This window comes from Heterodontus francisci, chromosome 20 (assembly GCF_036365525.1).
Source record: "Heterodontus francisci isolate sHetFra1 chromosome 20, sHetFra1.hap1, whole genome shotgun sequence".
NCBI lineage: Eukaryota > Metazoa > Chordata > Chondrichthyes > Heterodontiformes > Heterodontidae > Heterodontus > Heterodontus francisci.
The window spans coordinates 18,424,631-18,445,698 of NC_090390.1; the positions used below are offsets into that span (position 1 = coordinate 18,424,631).

At 42.9% G+C, this 21,068-nt stretch overlaps 1 protein-coding gene across 2 annotated transcripts in view; it reads right to left on the reverse strand.

Annotated features, from left to right (window-relative positions):
• Window positions 1-18,930, reverse strand: part of sirt1 (sirtuin 1) — a 36,741-nt gene extending 17,811 nt beyond the window's left edge. Inside the window, exons 1-7 of one of the 2 annotated variants that reach the window (XM_068052418.1) lie at window positions 18,646-18,930; window positions 14,884-15,021; window positions 6,135-6,376; window positions 4,927-5,079; window positions 3,017-3,164; window positions 2,168-2,247; window positions 1,484-1,670 (exon numbers count right to left, since the gene is read on the reverse strand). In XM_068052418.1, coding sequence (XP_067908519.1) covers window positions 1,484-1,670; window positions 2,168-2,247; window positions 3,017-3,164; window positions 4,927-5,079; window positions 6,135-6,376; window positions 14,884-15,021; window positions 18,646-18,907 — 1,210 coding nt within the window. In that variant the 5' untranslated portion in view covers window positions 18,908-18,930. Of the gene's footprint in view, window positions 1-1,483; window positions 1,671-2,167; window positions 2,248-3,016; window positions 3,165-4,926; window positions 5,080-6,134; window positions 6,377-14,877; window positions 15,022-18,645 lie in introns of both variants that reach the window. The other variant, XM_068052417.1, reaches the window with a different exon arrangement.
• Between the last annotated feature and the right edge of the window lie 2,138 nt (window positions 18,931-21,068).

Here is a 21,068-nt window from a genome sequence, read left to right on the forward strand (position 1 = left end):
GATCGCCACCGACTTTTCAGTCGGTGAACAGTTCCCGTCTAACTAGTGCAAAATTCCAGCCATTATGTCTCATTTCACTCGGCTGGGTCAAACTGCAGAAGGCAACAAAAGACTGAACTTCATGTGCTGGCAACCCCTGCTGAGAGTGTGTACTTGGTGAGGTAGAGACAAGTTTCACCTTCAGCTGCGGTAGTCCCCAAGGACCAATGGCACAACATGCACTACCTACACTTTCAAAAAAGGTAACCATGCTCATGGAACTGATCCACAACACAAGTCATCACAGTCAGAAAAGGAAAGTCTTTTAAATTTCAACTCCATCAAAGCACATGCGAACCACCATCAATAACACATCGCAGCGTTGCAACCTGTGGTAACCACAAGCACACATAATACATTATTTATTTTGAAAAGTGCCTATCAAAAACAAAAAAGTACGTGGATATCTACCACAGGTAAACTATTTCTCACTCTTGAAGACTAAGAAATGAGCAGGATTTCCAATTAGCAATTTCATGCTAACAATATCAAGTTACTTTTGTTGGTGTTCATTTGCAGTATACTTTTGGACTTTCACATTTTGTGGACTCTCAGTATCCCAGTGTCTGCAGAGTAAATCTCACTTCACTCCGCATTAACAACATTCCTTGGTCCCAACATCCAGATCTACATTGCACCAGTATGATATAATCCCCATTTCCCACACTTCCCTGTGAAGCCCTTCTCCCTTCTGATATTAGAAATTAAGAGTACAAATTGGTGTCACCATGCCTCACTAGAACTAGCTGGAAATTATCAACTTATTTCATGTAAACCCCTTACGGCAAAAGACAGAAGATATTTTGATCAATCAATCTAGGCTGGCAATTTCAAGTTCCAGAGTTGAAAGACCAGTGCCTGTCCAACTGCACCAGCAACTTTGAACTAAGAATTTGACACAGGAAGTTCACCTGAGGTTGATAAAAATAGAACACACAAATCTTTCCTGCTTAAAAAAATTGTGCAAAGGCCATCAGTTCACAGACTTTAAAGGCTGCAAAAACACACGTAATATGGTATAAACTGAATGCACTCTCATATGGAATGCGCTACTGCAAGAACCCCAGCTTCAAGTGCAAGCACCAAAAGCTGAACATGTTTCAGAATCCAAGTCACCACTGTGTTGGAAACATGAAGGGTTGGTTCAGTGACATATCCAAACAGCCCATTATTGTTACACTATTCAAACGGTTTTGAATGCCTGTTAGAATAAAAACTCTCAACTTCAGCATTTCAAATAAAAACAGAAAATACTGGGAACACTCAGCAGATTAGGCAGCATCCGTGGAGAGAGGAAGGTCGGGGTAATGTTTCAGATCAATGACCTGTCGCTTTCAGGATTTCAAATTGTACTTTATTTTTCCACTTGTATTAAACATCTATGATACACCCTGGGCAGCACAAGCTGTCAATGTGGGCATAATTAAACGGTTGGGTTTCTTACTTGGTATGAGGGCGACAGGCCGCACTTTCAACGAAGATCCAATCACAATTAGGAGATCAACCTCGTCTTTGTCATATTTCATACTCCTGTGAAATTGCTCTGGCAAGTTTTCTCCAAAGAACACTATATCTGGCTTCATAATGGCAAGTGGAACATCAGGTGGACACCTTGGACACTGGGGAACTACCTGATGAGGTACAAAATACACAAATTAGTGCCACACTAAAAGCTCTTCTGCTCATTTATGCACATGCATTTCTCAACAAGCATATATTGGTCTATAATTAGTGCTGGTATAAAAACGTCAGACAATCCAGTGATACAGATTGGTGCACTGTGCCAGGGCTGGTAGAACGCACCTTACCATGTGGACAGGGGGAACTGTCAAGTCTCTGTATTCAGTGACCGAACAATTTCTCAGATAGAGGAAAAACTTGATTTATTCATCAACCAAAACACAGATATGCACACCTCCCACTGGTTAACACAAGAGCTACACCAACAGTAGTCTATAAACAGACAGCCCGCCCGCACAAGCTCCTGGGCAGGGAGAAACTTAGTGCCAGTGCATTTCTTCCTCATCAGTAACGTGAAGTAGAGGCAGGCCGGATTACATCCAAGAATAGACTGTTGCTTTCAATGATTTCACTTCAAAGACCAACCTATACACAGCTTCCTACTTACCTGATTGAAAACTTCTTTTCTAATTGCTTCACAATCAACCTTATATTTGCATATCAGACAAGAAGCCATCGCGAATGAGCCTGGAGAGAAATTTCAGAACAGTATTACAACAATGTTTACAATTCAACAGCAGAAATTTCTTACAAGAATATATTAGTAGAAATAGTAGAAAGAATAGCAAGCAGAAACTGTAGTAGATCCAAGCTAATGGTTCTTCCAACATGGTGTTAGAATAAAGGAGTCCAACATTTCACAAAGAATTTGCACTATTACCTTAGCAATATACAACACAAAATCTTCTTCCAAATAATATTTTCAGATTAAAAAAAAAAAAATCATAAAAATCAATTGTCTCTTAGTTTTGACCTTTTCTAGACTCTGCCTCGCCTGTAGTGAGCTACAAACCCATTTTCTTAACTTGGTAGCAGGAAACGCCAGGCAAGTTCAGCATTTCCTGCCCCACTCCTCAAAACCAAACCAAAAGAACTTAGCCCCACACACGGTCCTATCATCTGCCAGTCCAAGTGAGAAGTAACAGAATGTAGAAGGTATGATGCCCAAGTGGTACAGAATACTAGGCTTCAAATTCAACCCGCTAGAGCGATGTAACCTTGAAATGCAAGGCGACAGCTAATGTATATTTAACAGGAGCTCAACACGTTCTCCAACTTTTATTTTTCAAATCGATTTATGAGCTGCTTTTACTTTTGTATTTAGTTCTCACTAATAAAGCAGGAAACACAAATTGAAATGGTGCCTGCTTGTGAAAGTGTGTAATGGCTGGGGTGAGAGGTGGTGGAACTCATTCAGTAATTTTAGTACCTAGATAAGAGATTATCCTCAACTAACCATGACACTCGACAATCCTGCGAATGCCAGCAACCTGTTCCAGGGTATCAATGTTCTGAGTGTAATTCCGCAGCAGCCTCTCCTGCTTATCCAGCAGGGCTATAAATTTGTGACAAAGAGATGGCTGGAACTGACCAGGATAAATCTCCTATGTAATAAAAACACATGGGATTACTCTCAAAGATAAGTTCCAATATGAATATCCAAGTGAGCAACTTACAAATACTTCATGCACAATTTCATCAGCAGTAAATTTTTAACCTAGCAGACTTCTGAAAAGTCTGATTGTAATGGTATGCTAACTTAAATGTGGAAGATTTGAAGCAACTAGTTCCCTCCTCTTTAAATAAGGGTTTTCATATAACATTTCTGCAGCAAATTCCCCCATTTAATAAGGGCAGAACTCAAACGGATTTGGTGGAAGATTATTTAAAAGCCAGTAGGATCATGGCAAGTCTGCTGGTTCCATATTACGAAAGGGTAACTCTTGAAAGGAGGTGCAGTGCTGAACTGATCACACCATTCTTCAACAAATCAAAGTAGCTAACATGCTTCAGCATGTATTTATACAGCAGTCATAACATACCAAGCTTTTTTTCACAGTGCTTTATATAGCCGTGGACAGCAATTAAGACACTAAATGGGGGAAAAGGGAAAATAAAAAGGAGGGTCAGAAGATGGTTAAAGCATGATTGAAGAGGAGGGTCTTGAAGTTTTTGATAGGCAGAGAGAGGAGAGCCAAGGAACAGATGCCGATGGAGTTCCAAAGGGCAGGAGAAAAGCAACTGAAGGAGCAGCTCGATGGTGGAATGGAGGCAGTGGGGTTATGAGAAGTAGGCCAGTGTTGGGTGTCTGTGGGACGTAGAGCTGGAAGAGATAATGGAAGTAGGGAGGGGCAAGGCCATGGAAGGATTTGATGGTGACAATGAGTAAACTCTGGGATACTGAAATCCAGTGGAGATGGGCCTTAATGTAGATGAGAACTTGGACACTAACACTCTGGTTGACTTGTAGTTTACGAATGGTAGAAGCAGGGAGGCTAGAAAGAAGAGTACTGAAGAAGTCCAGTCGCGAGGTGATAACAGTGTTGATTAGGATTTGGGTGGAGAGGGGGGAAAAAGGATAGGAAGAGACAGGCACTGTTGTGGAAGAGAAACATGGGGGCAGATCACACATAAATGTGGAGAGAAACCTGAGCTAAAGCTTCAGTATTAGGTAATGCTCCAGATTTCTGAGCCAAGCATGTGGTGATAGCCAAGAGGAAAACTAGGGGATGTAGGTTTTGACTTTGGTCGTGCCAATATAAAGCTGGAGGGAGTTTTAACTCTTCCATATCTTAATGCCAATAGCTGTAGAATCAATTGAGGAAGTGGAGGGGTAGAACTGGGAGCCATCATCATACATGAAGCTGACCCCATGCTTCTGGAGAACATTACTTAAGAGATAATATGCAGAGATGACCATGCGGGGGCGTCAGGAGATACCATTTGTGGAAGTATGAAGTCAACAGTGTGACAGGCATGAAACTAGGTGAAAGCAGTGCCTTGGAGATAAGTGGAGCAGACACGTGTGAAGAGAAAGGAGCAGTCAATAGCATCAATGGTAATGGAAAGGTCAAGGAGGTACAAAGAGCCACCAGGTGTTCTTTGTATAAGCACAAGCACTATGCTGTTCACGTTCATAAATGATCTATGGGGTAATATTTATAAGTTTGCATTTAGAAATAGTAATTGGGTGACAGTCTCTGCAAGTATATTTTACTCACTCTGTCTTTCTCTGTTCCAACCTTATTGTTTTGGTCTCTCTTGTTCTCTGTATACCTGACCCTCACCCTGCATCTCACCCCTTAGGTTAACGACAATATTTTTGCAGCAGTTTTCCAACAATTTCTGAATCAGTGAGATATTTACCTTTGCAAACTTAAAAAATGGCCTGGGGTCTTTTCTAAAGTATTCAATATCAAACATAGCATGAGGATCTGGAAGGTTTGGAAAGTCTACTGCTAATCTTGCATAAATCCCATCTCTTGATCTGAAGTCTGGTATTCCACATGAAACAGAAACCTAGAAAAGTGTATCAAATGCAAAAATATACTGATCAGTTGGAAGACAAAAAACATGCTCCATTTATTTTGCTTCTCTATCATTTTCACTTAAGAGATTCAATAATTCAATCCAGGTACTACATACATTAAGAGAAAGAGATTTAATTAGACACTTTATACCATGTCAATTTATAAAGTCAAGATTTTATTTTAAAAAACACTCCTATTCAAACATCCAGATTAGGGTATCGGAAAGGTAAACTATCAGCTTTACCAATACAATGTAATGTTAAAACATGAAACTGACAAATAGGAGCTGGTGTCCTACAACACTGAGCTAAATTGGTGAACATGCACTGATATTAAAAGACTGAAGAGGTATTGACATATCTACAGATACTGCAAAAGAAAACATAAAGTTACAAAAAGACTAGATGTTTTACTTTGTCCCGTTCAGTTTTTCTATTCCGCCGACACGTGGTATTATTAATTCCACCAAGCAAAGTTGGGATTGTTTATATTTCTTCCTTGTTGCTCCTGTCATGTAATGTCCCAGTTAAAAAGCACTATGCAGGGCAGTATCTGGAGTAATTTTCAGCAAAGGGCTTAATCCAAACTTTAGGAAACCAAGAGGATCCATCTGCATCAGTTGTTTTTCCCTATTTCAATAGCAGCTGTCCTGATTGCAGCATGACCTGTATGGGCCAACCACTAGAAACTAAGCTCAGACTGACCAACAATGATTTCACACTAGCAAACGAGGAAGACTTTCATCCCCTCTCTCTGGACTAGATTCAAACTCAGAATCTAGAGAGGTGCTAAAACCACAGCATCCCCCAAATATGGAAGTATAATACTTACACAACGGCAGACAAGTCAAAAAGATTAGCTTTATAAAAATGATTACAAGTCCACGCTGGTTAAAAACATCAAACAAAAATGACATGGATCTGATTTGTGAAAGACAAGTTTGATTTAATAACCTAGAGTTGTTCATTAATATTTACAACAGTTAACAGGGTCATTAAATTATGGTACTTCAATCATTATTCAACACTTTTTCTTAACACTTACCCCAGCTCCAGTGAGGACCATGATTTTCTTGCTCTCTTTCAAGATCCTCACCACATCCTCTAGGGTGTTAATATCTTTGCGTTTCTTCCGTTTTGGTGGCTCTGACAAAATGTTGAGGACAATCTGCCACAGCGTCATGTCATCGAGATCAGGTGGAGGACTGCTCCCTCGCAACAGATCCTTCAGGATAGACCGTGGGTCTGTACCCAGCATAAGATGTTGTTGGACAAAACTGTAAGGACCTAGTTGGGAAGGAGAAAGGGAAAAGTTAAAAGAATTTTTAAAAAAAAGTTAATTTGAAAGAAAATAGTTTGAACATAAGCATTCTCAGTTCAACTACTGGCAACAAATTCCCCCACTTGATCACTATCATTTCCTACTGAAAGTGCATACCTGTGGATATCATGTGAAAATAGGAGTCATCTGCTAGACTTCCATAGTTAAATAGCCTGCCACTCTCACTGTTAAAGCTTATGTGAATATGGCAACTTGAGTAAGATATTGAAAGCCAACTGGAGCTTGAGAAATTGAAAATTGTGAAAAGGAAAAATAAAAAAAATACTTTTTAAAATGGAATGAGACTGGGAAATGTTGGTATTCAGGGAGACCTGGGTGTCCTTATACACGAATCACAGAAAGCTAACATGCAGGTATTGCAAGAAATTAGGAAAGTGGTATGTTAGCTTTCATTACCAAAGGACTGGAGTATAAGAGTAACAAGAGTCTTACTACAATCATATAGAGCCTTGGTGAGGCCACACCTGCAGCACTGTGTAGAGCTTTGGTCTCCTTACCCGAGGAAGGATATACTTGCCCGAGAGGGAGTACAACCAAAGTTCAGTAGACTGATTCCTGGGATGAGGGGATTATCCTATGAGATTAAGTAGACTATTCTTATATTCCCGAGAATTTAGATGAGAGGTGACCTCATTGAAATAGATAAAATTCTTAAGGGGCTTGACAGGGTAGATGCTAAGAGGATGCTTCTCTTGGCGGGGAAATCTAGAGCTGGGAATCAGAGTCTTGTAATAAGGAATTGACCATTTAGGACTGAGATGAGGAGAAATTTCTTCACAGCGTCGTGAATCTTTGGAATTCTCCATTCCCGATTGCCATGGATGCTTAGTCATTGAGTATTCAAGAGAGATCGATAGATTTTGGATGCTAAGGGAATCAAGGGATTTGTGGATAGTGCTGAAAGTTGAACTTGAGGTAGAAGATCAGCCATGACCTTATTGAATGATGGAGCAAGCTCAAAGGGCCAAATGACTTATTCCTGCTCCTATTTCTTAGCGTATCTCTGTAAGGAATCAATGACAAATAGGAAGGTGAGAATTGTCAAAAATAAGGTAAGGCAGGACTTGTTTTTCTCCATTACTGAATGAAACTAACAACAACTTGCATTTATATAGTGCCTTTAATTTAGCAAATCATCCCAAGGAACTTCACAGGAGCATTATCTCCACTTGGAGAGGCAGGGATTAATCAAGGATAGTCAGCATGGCTTTGTCAGGGGGAGATCGTGTCTAACAAACTTGATTGAATTTTTCGAGCAGGTGACTCGATGTGTAGATGAGGGTAAAGCAGTTGATGTAGTCTGCGTGGACTTCAGTAAGGTCCTGCATGGGAGATTGGTCAAGAAGGTAAGAGCCCACGGATCCAGGGCAATTTGGATCCAAAACTGGCTTAGTGGCAGGAGGCAGAGGGTGATGGTAGAGGGTTGTTTTTGCGATTGGAAGCCTGTGACCAGTGATGTATCGCAGGGATCGGTGCTGCGAACCTTGCTGTTTGTAGTGTACATTAATGATTTAGATGTGAATATAGCAGGTATGATCAGTAAGTTCACAGATGACACAAAAATTGGTGCTGTCATAAATAGTGAGGAGGAAAGCCTTAGATTACAGGACAATATAGATGGGCTGGTAAGATGGGCGGAGCACTAGCAAATGGAATTTAATCCTGAGAAGTGTGTGGTGATGCAATTTGGGAGGACTAACAAGGCAAGGGAATATACAATGGATGGTAGGATCCTAGGAAGTACAGAGGGTCAGAGGGACCTTGGTGTACTTGTCCATAGATCACTGAAGGCAGCAGCACAGGTTGATAAGGTGGTTAGGAAGGCATATGGGATACTTGCCTTTATTAGCCGAGGCATAGAATATAAGAGCAGAGAGGTTATGATGGAGCTGTATAAAACACTAGTTAGGCCACAGCTGGAGTACTGTGTACAGTTCTGGTCGCCACACTATTGGAAGGATGTGATTGCACTGGGGAGGGTGCAGAGGACATTCACCAGGATGTTGCCTGGGCTGGAGCATTTCAGCTATGAAGAGAGGCTGGATAGGCTTGGGTTGTTTTCCTTAGAGCAGAGAAGGCTGAGGGGGGACCTGATTGAGGTATACAAAATTATCAGGGGCATTGATAGGGCAGATAGGAAGAAACTTTTTCCCTTAGCGGAGGTGTCTATAACCAGGGGCACAGATTTAAGGTAAGGGGCAGGAGGTTTAGAGGGGATTTGAGGAAAAATGTTTTCACCCAGAGGGTGGTTGGAATCTGGAACGCACTGCTTGAGGGGGTGGTAGAGGCAGTAAGTATTTAGATGAGCACTTGAAACGCCATAGCATACAAGGCTACGGGCCAAGTGCTGGAAAATGGGATTAGGATAGGTGCTTGATGGCCATCACAGCCACGGTGGGCCGAAGGGCCTGTTCCTGTGCTGTATGACTAAAATTTGACACTGAGCCACATAAAGAGGTATTAAAACAGGTGGGCAAAAGCTTGGTCAGAGAGTTAGGTTTTCTGGAGTGATTTACAGGGTGGGGGAAGAGAGTGTTAAAGATGTGGAGGGGTTTAAGGAGATAAATCCAGTACTTCGGGCCACGACAACTGAAGGCATGGCTGTCCATAGTGCAATCATTAAAACTGGGATGTGAAAGAGACCAGAATTGGAGGAACACAGAGAGCTTGGAGAATTGTAGGACTGAACGAAGGAGATTACAGAGATAGAAAATGGTGAGGCCACGGCTGGATTTGAACACAAGGACAAGAATTTTAAAAATCGTGGCATGGCCAGACTGGGAGCCAGTGTCGGTAAGCAAGTAGAGAGGTGACGGGTGGGAGATTTAGTGTGATTTATGATATTGCCAGCAGACCTTTGAATGAGTTCAAGTTTCTGGAGGATGATAGGTGGGAGGCTAACCAGGACAACACTGGAGTAGTCAAGTCTGGAGGTAACAAATACATGAATGAGGGTTTCAGCAGCAGATGGGGTGAGGTAAGGGTGGAGATGGGTGATGATATGAGTAGGCGGTCTTGATGAACAGCAGGATATGGGTTTGGAAGCTCAGCTCAGGGTCAAATAGGCCATCAAGGTTGCAAGCGGTCTTGTTCAGCCTCAGACAGTGGCCAGGGAGGGGGAGGAACCAAAGACAATGGCTACAGTCACCCCAATATTTCATTTCAGGAAATTTCAGCTCATCCAAGTGGTGGTGCTGAGGTAGAGCTGGGTGTCGTCAGATTCCATATGTACACTGACATGTTTTCAGATGATGTCATCAAGGATAGGTAGATGAAAAATAGGAGAGCGCCAAGGATAGATCCTTGACAGACTCAAAGTAATAGTTGCAAGGGCAAGAAGAGAAGCCACTGCAGGAGATTCTCTGACCACGACTGGATAGATAGGAATGGAACCAGGCAAGGGCAGCCCCACCTATACCAGAACAGATCTGTACCAAGAGCACTATAAACTCCCCAGAGGCATGCAGTTCAGACTGTAAATATCAAAAAAGGGATACCAAAACTATATCCCATGACCTGTACAATTTCTCCAGTACAGGGACACCAAAACTATATTCACACAAAGGGCAGTAGAAATCTGGAACTCGCTCTCCCTCAAAAATGAAATACAATAGCCAACCTTCATCCCATGATTACAGATTAACATTGTCAACAATTAATTGGAATCACTGCAGAGATCTTAACACATCCACTAATATTTTCAAACCACTTAGATGATAATTAAGAGTACTCATATCATCCAGCAGTATAAAAGACACTTTAAATAAAGTGCACTAACACATCTGACTCTGAAATCATGTCCAGCTTAAAAAAGAAAATAGAACTACAGAGTTGAAACAAAAAGAAACGAGTGTTTATTATCAGGGATTGGAATCAACAGACAGAATGAATCCACGTTCCCAAGGCTGAGTGAATAATGTGATTTGTAACAATACACAAAAATAAACACACAGAACAAACTGCAATAGTTACCAAATCAAGCATGACCAAAAGGCTTTAAATTCAGCTATAGTAATAAGTGTGACAGTTTACAACATAAAAATTACACCCTTTAAAGAAACTCCCTGAACTGAACTTTTGAACAGGAATGAAGCAGAATTTGGCACAAAACAGCTTGTACCCTCAATTCCCACCCTAATCAAATCACTGTGATGAGACCAGTGCGTGGATTATTGGGAGGGATGGGCAGTAAGGAGGGCCTCGTTCTACACCTCCTGGTGGATGTTTTCATAGCAAAACTGGAGGACGATAGATTTTCTCCCAATTGGGCTTATGGTGGTTTGTGGAGACCAAAAAAATCCAAAAACCATTACGATGAGGCGGTTTCAAAATGATGAGTCTATGATGAAAAGGAGTGTGCAAAGTTCCAACATATTAAACACATTTACTAAGCGGAGCTGCTACTTCACAAGGCACATTGTATGTACATAGGGAATGCCATTAAACCCACCTTCTTATAAATTAGCACACTTAACTGGCTCAGTGGCTCAGAAGGGAAGGGGGGAGCATAGGAGAGCGATAGTGATAGGAGATTCAATGGTTAGAGGAACAGACAGGAGATTCTGTGGTCGCGAACGAGACTCCCGGATGGTATGTTGCCTCCCGGGTTCCAGGGTCAGGGATGTCTCGGATCGAGTCTGGAGGATTCTTAAGGGGGAGGGGGAGCAGCCAGAGGTCGTGGTACATATCGGTACCAATGACATAGCGAGGAAAAGGGATGAGGACCTGAAAAGCGAATATAGGGAGTTAGGTTGGAAGCTGAAAGGTAGGACGAGCAGAGTAGTAATCTCAGGACTGTTACCGGTGCCACGTGCTAGTGAGGCTAGAAACAGGGAGCGAGTGCAGCTGAACACGTGGCTACAGAACTGGTGTAGGAGGGAGGGATTCAGATATGTGGATCATTGGGATACCTTCTGGGGAAGGTGGGACCTGTACAAGAAGGACGGGTTGCATCTGAACTGGAGGGGCACCAATATCCTGGGCAGGAGGTTTGCTAGAGCTCTTCGGGAGCATTTAAACTAGTTTGGCAGGGGGATGGGAACCGGAGCCACGGATCAGTGGTTGGGGTAGCTGTTGAACAGGCAGATACAGAGTGCAGAGAGTCTGTGAGGAAGGTTAGTCAGTTGACAGGGCAAAGTTGCAGCCAGTATGATGGGTTGAAGTGTGTCTATTTTAACGCAAGAAGTATCAGGAATAAGGGTGATGAACTTGGAGCATGGATCAGTACTTGGAGCTACGATATTGTGGCCATTACGGAGACGTGGATATCTCAGGGGCAGGAATGGATGTTGGATGTTCCGGGGTTTAGATGTTTCAAAAGGAATAGGGAGGGAGGTAAAAGAGGTGGGGGAGTGGCACTGTTAATCAGGGATAGTATCACAGCTGCAGAAAGGGAGGTCGTCGAGGAGGGTTTGTCTACTGAGTCATTATGGGTGGAAGTCAGAAACAGAAAAGGGGCAGTCACTTTGTTGGGAGCTTTCTATAGACCCCCCAATAGCAACAGAGACAAGGAGGAACAGATTGGGAGGCAGATTTTGGAAAGGTGCAGAAGTAACAGAGTTGTTGTCATGGGTGACTTCAACTTCCCTAATATTGATTGGAACCTCCTTAGTGCAAATAGTTTGGATGGAGCAGTTTTTGTCAGGTGTGTCCAGGAAGGTTTCCTGACTCAATATGTAGATAGGCCGACTAGAGGAGAGACTATGTTGGACTTGGTGCTTGGCAACGAACCAGGCCAGGTGGCAGATCTCTCGGTGGGAGAGCATTTCGGTGATAGTGATCACAACTCCCTGACCTTTACTATAGTCATGGAGAGGGACAAGAGCAGACGGGATGGGAAAATATTTAATTGGGGGAGGGGGAATAACAATGCTATTAGGCAGGAACTGGGGAGCATAAATTGGGAACAGATGTTCTCAGGGAAATGCACGACAGAAATGTGGAGGTTGTTTAGGGAGCACTTGCTGCGACTGCTGGATAGGTTTGTCCCGATGAGGCAGGGAAGGGATGGTAGGGTGAAGGAACCTTGGATGACAAGAGATGTGGAACAGCTAGTCAAGAGGAAGAAGGAAGCTTACTTAAGGTTGAGGAAGCAAGGATCAGACAGGGCTCTAGAGGGTTACCAGGTAGCCAGGAAGGAACTGAAGAATGGACTTAGGAAAGCTAGAAGGGGACATGAAAAAGTATTGGCGGGTAGGATTAAGGAAAATCCCAAGGCGTTCTACACTTATGTGAGGAACAAGAGGACGGCCAGAGTGAGGGTAGGGCCGATCAGGGATAGTGGAGGGAACTTGTATCTGGAGTCGGAGGTGGTAGGGGAGGTCCTAAATGAATACTTTGCTTCAGTATTCACTAGTGAGGGGGACCTGGTAGTTTGTGAGGACAGCGTGGAACAGGCTGATATGCTCGAACAGGTTGAGGTTAAGAGGGAGGATGTGCTGGAAATTTTGAATGATATGAGGACAGATAAGTCCCCGGGGCCAGACGGGATATACCCAAGGATATTACGGGAAGCGAGGGGAGAGATTGCTGCGCCTCTGGCGATGATCTTTGCGTCTTCACTGTCCACTGGAGTAGTACCAGATGATTTGAGGATGGCAAATGTTGTTCCCTTGTTCAAGAAAGGGAATAGGGATAACCCTGGGAATTATAGACCAGTCAGTCTTATGTCGGTAGTGGGCAAATTATTGGAGAGGATTCTGAGAGACAGGATTTATGATTATTTGGAAAGGCATGGTTTGATTAGAGACAGTCAGCATGGCTTTGTGAGGGGCAGGTCATGCCTCACAAGCCTTATTGAATTCTTTGAAGATGTGACAAAACACATTGATGAAGGAAGAGCAGTGGATGTGGTGTTATGGATTTTAGCAAATCGTTTGATAAGGTTCCCCATGGTAGGCTCATTCAGAAAGTAAGGAGGCATGGGATTCAGGGAAAGCTGGCTGTCTGGATACAAAATTGGCTGGCCCATAGAAGTCAGAGGGTGGTAGTAGATGGAAAGTATTCAGCATGGAGCTCGGTGACCAGTGGTGTTCCACAAGGATCTGTTCTGGGACCTCTGCTCTTTGTGATTTTTATAAATGACTTGGATGAGGAAGTGGAAGGCTGGGTTAGTAAGTTTGCCGATGACACAAAGATTGCTGGAGTGGTGGATAGTGTGGAGGGCTGTTGTAGGTTGCAACGGGACATTGACAGGATGCAGAGCTGGGCTGAGAAGTGGCAGATGGAGTTCAACCTGGAAAAGTGTGAAGTGATTCATTTTGGAAGGTCGAATTTGAATGCGGAATACAGGCTTAAAGACAAGATTCTTGGTAGTGTGGAGGAACAGAGGGATCTTGGGGTCCATGTCCATAGATCGCTCAAAGTTGTCACCCAAGTTGATAGGGTTGTTAAGAAGGCGTATGGTGTGTTGGCTTTAACAGGGGAATTGAGTTTAAGAGCCGCGAGGTTATGCTGCAGCTCTATAAGGCCCTGGTTCGACCACACTTGGAATATTGTGTTCAGTTCTGGTCGCCTCATAATAGGAAGGATGTGGAAGCTTTAGAGAGGGTGCAGAGGAGATTTACCAGGATGCTGCCTGGACTGGAGGGCATGTCCTACGAAGAAAGATTGAGGGAGCTAGGGCTTTTCCCACTGGAGCGTAGAAGGATGAGAGGTGACTTGATAGAGGGGTACATGATGATGAGAGGCATAGATAGAGTGGATAGTCAGAAACCTTTTCCCAGGGTGGAAAGGGCTATCACCAGGGGGCATAATTTTAAGGTGATTGGAGGAAGGTTTCGGGGAGATGTCAGAGGTAGGTTCTTTACACAGAGAGTGGTGGGTGCGTGGAATGCGCTGCCAGCGGTGGTAGTAGAAGCAGATACATTAGGGGCATTTAAGCGACTCTTGGATAGGTACATGGATGGTAGTAGAATGAAGGGTAGGTAGTTAGTTTGATATTAGAGTAGGTTAAATGTTCGACACAACATCGTGGGCCGAAGGGCCTGCACTGTGCTGTACTGTTCTATGTTCTATGTTTAACATGAGTAATGACATGCCTGTATCTAACTGGAGGCCTGGGGTGCAGTTGCAAGATATACTCGCTGATTATGGAGGAACATGAGGTGCAGTCAGACACATCTTGCAGTTGATGACAGCAGTTTTTAAACACATGCTTCTTTATGTAGCTTGAACCGCTAAGGATCAAACAGCTTTATTGTGCTAAGCATCTTGTATATAAAGCAGGGAGCTTCAGAAGAGAATTCCAGAGTGCATGGCCATAGATAGTGGAATGGTGGAGAATAGAAGAGGAGTCACAACAGCAGGGGAAAGAACCACACTGACTTGCAAACTGCATACTATTCATTCCAGTATTGTGTGAGAGAAAGAAAGAAACTTGTGCATGAATTAATATCATTTGAGCTTCCATCTCCCAACTGAAACAATCCTCCAATTATGTATTAACCTGTACCTATCCGGGTACGTGGGGTCCAGTCACTTGAGCTAGCATGAGAGGTTTTGTCGTCTTCATCACTTTCCCATGAATGAATTCCATTTGGAACAATTTCCTCAGACGCAGCATTTACTCCATGTCCCACAGGTACGCTGGCTGAAATGAAAAAAAAGTGACTGTACCACAGCACCACAGTTAATAGAAGTTTCATTTATGTGAGAAAGTTATCAACTGTACATTGCAATCTTATGCAAAGGCAGCATTATGTTAAATCATCAACAAGCTGACTGCTCATGGATTTACCGAATTTCCCCCCCATTTTCGGCAAGTTTTTGAGGGAAATACTGTGGGAGCCATTCAGCTTGCTCCCCACCCTCGCCTGCCACTAATGGGACCTCCCACTGTATCCCCATATTTGGACAGGTGCATTCCAATTAAATCTTAACCATGGAAATACTTCATTCAACATATCTTCTGGCACGAATGCCCTGGAAACACTGTGCGTCAGGTGCCCAGCATTTAGTGTAGCTGAGAGGACATTACAATTAGATGGGCTGCAATCACAGAACAACTGAACACGAGGTTCTGTGGTTATTTGGGAAAAAGAATTATACAAAAACGGAAACAAACACACACATCTAGCACAGACATGACAGGCCAAATGGACATCTTCTGCGCTGTATTATTCTATTAAAAAATATACTATGCTGTGGCAAGTAACACAGCAATCTCACCCCTGCCAAGGCACATGATCTGTTGAGAACAGAAAACCCAATGGGAGCCCACCATATTGATCAGATGTAGTTTGATTCAGTAAGATCCACTGGGGTGAGGGCAGAAAGAGATGGTGGGTGAAAAGCCCAGCCAATACCCATCTAACAAGATTCACATTGGATAGGAAAGTCTGATCCTTTCTAGCACGTAAGCATTTACTGTAAATCCCATACAGATAAATGAAAATCATTATTCACATTAGTCTAATTGCTGAAACACTCAATTGAGACATAATGCTAAAGTGTAACACTAAAATACATCAGTCTGAATTAGTGACAGAATATTTTGATGAGGGTTGGAGCTGTTCCTATGTATTAATATTCATCTGAATATTTCAGAAACTCTGCTCAACTAAACTAAAAAGAAAATAAAGATTTGCATTTATAAAGTGCCTTTCACGACAAGTGATTCAGTGCTTTATGAAATGTTTTAATGTAGGAAACACAGCAGCCAGTTTTCACAGAACAAGGTCCACAAAAAGTTGTGATAATTTTTTTTGCTGATGTTGATTAAGGGGTAAATACTGGCCAGGGCACTGATCAGTATTCCCTGCACTTGGGATCAGCCGTGGGACCTTTATACCCTTCTGGAGTTGAAGATCTCATCTGAATGATCGCAGCCAGACAATCCATCAGCTCAGGTTCTATGCTCAAATCACTGGAGGGGAATATAAACCCAGAGCCTTTTGGCGAAGAGGCATGTCATATACCAGGCGATGCATTAGTCACCCAAAAGATGATTACAATATTTTAAATATTCAGTTGAAAACTGGATTAAATGAGTGAAGTTTTTTTTAAACAGATTAATGAGTATGTATCTGTCAGTTATCATGTAATCTGCAATATACATCACAATATTCAAACTGCACTGAAACCCAGTGCAGCCCACATCCTGCACTGAACTGAGCATGGCTTGCAATCTGCAGTGCACCATAGCCTGAGAAAACATGCAAACCTGTCCACAATTTTAAAATGCAGATACTTAGCCCCACTTTTAATGTCTTTCTATAGTTTCAGTTACAATATTTCCTTGAAACAGAACAACTTGTTCCCTTAACACTGGCCTCCATTACATCAGTCTACCTTCTGTTCCTCTATTGATGGCAGTGTTTTCAATTATCTAAATTCTACTCTCTGGAACTTATTCCTCAAATTGCTCCACCTTGCTTCCTCCCTCCGACTTCTAAAAGTCTTTCTTAAAACCTATTTATTCAATTGTGCACTTCTTCAGCTCCTTTTAACTCCTGCACTTCAGCTTGGTGTAAATTTTTACGCTTTTGTTGTGCATCTTTGGACATTTTTCTATGTCACTTGGCAAACACCAGTTTATTGTTGCGAAGTATAATCAAAAATAAAATTATAAGCAAATTCAAATACATTAACCAGATTCCCACTTTTCATAAATGCATCTTAATCTTAAAATAAAACTAAATTTTAAGTTAGGACAGATAACACTTTATAAAATCTCACTGATGAGCATTAACTATTCGAAAATCTTCAATGGTTTCTAATAAAAGTAAAAGCTATGAATTTTTGCAAGTGCAGGCAATGTGAATTTTCCCTGTATTAAAATTGCAACTTATGCAACTGGTCAACTTTTTAACTTAGAACAGAATTGAACAAATCTAACTGTCATTATCAAGAGTGAACTGTTTGTTAAAAGGTGAACAATTGAGGTGTATAGATCTTGAAGATAAACACAGCTCCATGTGCAGAAAATGGTTTGCAATTTATACTCCTGATGTTTAAATATATCTAAAACACCTTTATATATTCACCTACCAAAGGGAGATCCACAGAAATACACTTACCAGGGGCTCTTTTCCATAGAAAAGAGAAGGCTGAGGGGATTTCACAGGGTAGGTGTAGAGAAGATATTTCCATTTGTGTGGGAGACCAAAACTAGGGGTCATAATGTAAGACAGTCACCAATTAGGGGAAGGCGGTGGCGTAGTGGTATTGTCACTGGACTAGTAACCCAGAGACCCAGGGTATTGCTCTGGGGACATGGGTTCAAATCCCACCGCAGCAGAAGGTGGAATTTGAATTCAATTAATAAATCTGGAATTAAAAAGCTAGTCTAATGATGGACAATGAAACCATTGTTGATTGCTGTTAAAACCCATCTGGTTCACATTTCCTTACCTGGTCTGGCCTACATGTGACTCCAGACCCACAGCAATGTGGCTGACTCTTACATGCCCTCTGAAATGGCTTAGCAAGCCACTCAGTTGTATCTAACTGCTACTAAGTCCAAATGGACTGCAGCGGTTCAAGGGCAATTAGGGATGGGCAATAAATAAATAGCCAACGACGCCCAAATCCCATGAATGAATAAAAAATAAGTAAATCCAGTAGGGAATTCAAGATAAATTTCTTTACTGAAAGATTGGTAAGAATGTGGTATTTGCTACCACGAGTTGAAGCAACTAGCACAAATGCATTTAAGGGAAGCTAGATAACTACATGAGGGAGAAAGGAATAGGTTATGTTGATGGTTAGATTAAGTAGGGAGGGAAGAGGTTTATGTGGAGCATAAACATCAGTTGGGGCCAATGACTTGTTTCTGTGTTGTAAATTCTACGCAATTCAAGGTATCCACATTTGCCTACACAATCACCTTGTCCATTTAATACCAATTTGAGATACAGTAACAGAGCCTAAAACACATTCAAATCACCACTGAACTCCTTCCTCTCAGAACCGGTAAAGGCAAATTACTCCTTGGTCAACATTTCAGTCCTGGGAGGTCACCAGGTCGGGAGCCGCTTGTTCTAATTTACGTCTTTAAACAATTGGAGGATTCAACCTCACATTGAATAATTAGCATTAAACGAATCCAATCGTCATTCAGACACAGTGAATTGTGTATAAAAAGCTGAACAAGTAAAGGATCTTAGAGAGATTGCTGGTGCTGATCCTAAAGAGCAGCCGCTGGGCTGTAAAGTCAATGGGACCGGCTGCACGGAACCTGGGCCCTCGGGACTGCTCCCGCCCCCCTCGGTACCTGCTGCCGGCGCGGCCCCGCTCTCCGGGCTCTCGCTCCGCGGCTCACTGTGTCCCAGCTCCGGCAGCCCACAGGCCTGGCGTTCGGCCCCCAACCCCGCCGCTCTCCTCTTTCGCCCTTCCTCCTCTAGTTCTTCGGTACAGGTGCCGGTCGCTCCAGCTCCATCCTCCGCTTGCGACACCTCCAGGCGGGGCTTCTTGGCAAGCTGGTCCCCGACGCCAGCCTCTCCCGCTCGGTCCCGGAACCCGGCCGCGTCCGCCATCTTCACAGCGACCCAAAGCGCATCACGTGACGGCGCGGGTCAAAGGGGAATGCCAACCATACATGCGCAGAGAGACTCCCAGGTATCAGGTCACCCAGGTACCTGTGTGCAGGTTTTCAGTTATCTCTCCATGCATCCAAATAGATGTACAGAGAAAAGCACATATATCTGTATACGGACTCCCAGATATATCGACATAGAATACATGTACATATAGATGTGACCCAAGAATATGTAGATAAAAGCAAAATACTGCAGATGCTGGAAATCTGAAATTAAAAACAAGAAATGCTGGAAATACTCAGCAGGTCTGGCAACATCTATGGAAAGAGAAGCCAAGTTAACGTTTCAGGTCAGTGACCCTTCATCAGAATTGGCAAATATTAGAAATGTAAAGGATTTTAAGCAAGTAAAGCGGGGGATGGGGCAAGAGCTAACAAAAGAGAAGGTGTTGATAGGACAAGGTCACTGAGAATAACTGACCAGAAGGTCATGGAGCAAAGGCAAATTGTATGTTAATGGTGTGCTGAAAGACAAAGAGTCACTAGGCTGGGTGCCAGACCCCACTTGCTTAAACTCTTTTACATTTCTAACATTTGTCAGTTCTGATGAAGGGTCACTGACCTGAAGCATTAACTCTGCTTCTCTCTCCACAGAGGCTGCCAGACCTGCTGAGTATTTTCAGCATTTCTTCTATCTAGATAAAATGTATACTTAGCAGAAGTTTGACTTTCTTATGTCTGATATGGTGTTGCTAGAATTTCAACACCCAAGATATCCACCTCTAACCGGTAGTAGTAGGTATCCGTCCATCTCAGAAGACGATGGACTGCGCCTGGAGTATATATCACTTCTGAGTTGAACATTGCCTGTTGTGGCTGTCGAGGCTAACTCATGAGTAGCAATCCCTTCCACAGGTGAATAGCATTGGCCAGAGGTCGACTGATGATTTTTCCTTCCTCCAGGCTCTCTTTTCCGCCATCTGGTTGTTTCTTTTGTCCTCTGCTTTTTACACGTCCTTCCTGACTGCCATTCTCCAGGAACTCCAGTCAACAGCAAGGATTCCCATGCATCATCTCCAATGCAGGTCAATTTGAGGTCTTACTTTCAGACATCCTTGAAACACAGATGTGGGGGACCTGTTCATCTTGTGCCAATAGCAAGCTTGCCATGGAGAATGTCTTTGGAGAGGTGGCCATTATCCATTCGGTGTACATGACCCAGCCAACGGAGTCGTCACTGACTCGAGGACAAACATGCTGGGGATCCCTGCATGCTAGTTTAAAGTACCTCTAACTGGTATACTTGCATAGCTGTATTCTCAGCTTTAAAATAGAACATCGGAACATAGTAAATAGGAACAGGAGTAGGCCATTCGGCCCCTCCAGCCTGCTCTGCCATTCAACTAGATCATGGCTGATCTTCTGCCTGAACTCCATTTTCTCGCACTATCCCCATATCCTTTGATATCTTTAATATCTAGAAATCTATTGATCTCTGTCTTGAATATACTCAAAGACTGAGCCTCCACAGCCCTCTGGGGTAGAGAATTCCAAAGATTCACCACCCTCTGAGTGAACAAATTCCTCCTTCTATCAGTCCTAAATGGCCTACCTCTACAGGAAGAGGATCAAAGTTAAAGATATACAGGTAAATAGATATACATAAAATGTAGAGGCTACTCCTCTGGTTTTCATAGAATAACAAATTCAATCCCCAACACTACAGTAAAGATCCCAGAATACTATTTAACAATGATGGAATTCAATTGATTCAGTCCCAGCAGTGGCTCTGATGTTTTCTCCTACATGGCATAAACCCCTCTATTGCCATAAAACAGGGAATCCTCTGATTTAGCATGGGCAGTGCCACAGGAGACAGACTATACCTTTGCCTTGCTGTATGTTGCCAACCCTGTTTGTCACCCTGCTCATGTGACCCCTTCCTCGGCTTCATTTTTTTTTTACATTCATGGGATGTGGGTGTCGCTGGCCATTTATTGCCCATCCCTAATTGCCCTTGAGAAGCTGGTGGTGAGCTGCCTTCTTGAACCGCTGCTGTCCATGTGGGGTAGGGACACCCACAGCGCTGTTAGGAAGGGATTTCCAGGATTTTGACCCAGTGACAGTGAAGGAACGGCGATATAGTTCCAAGTCAGGAT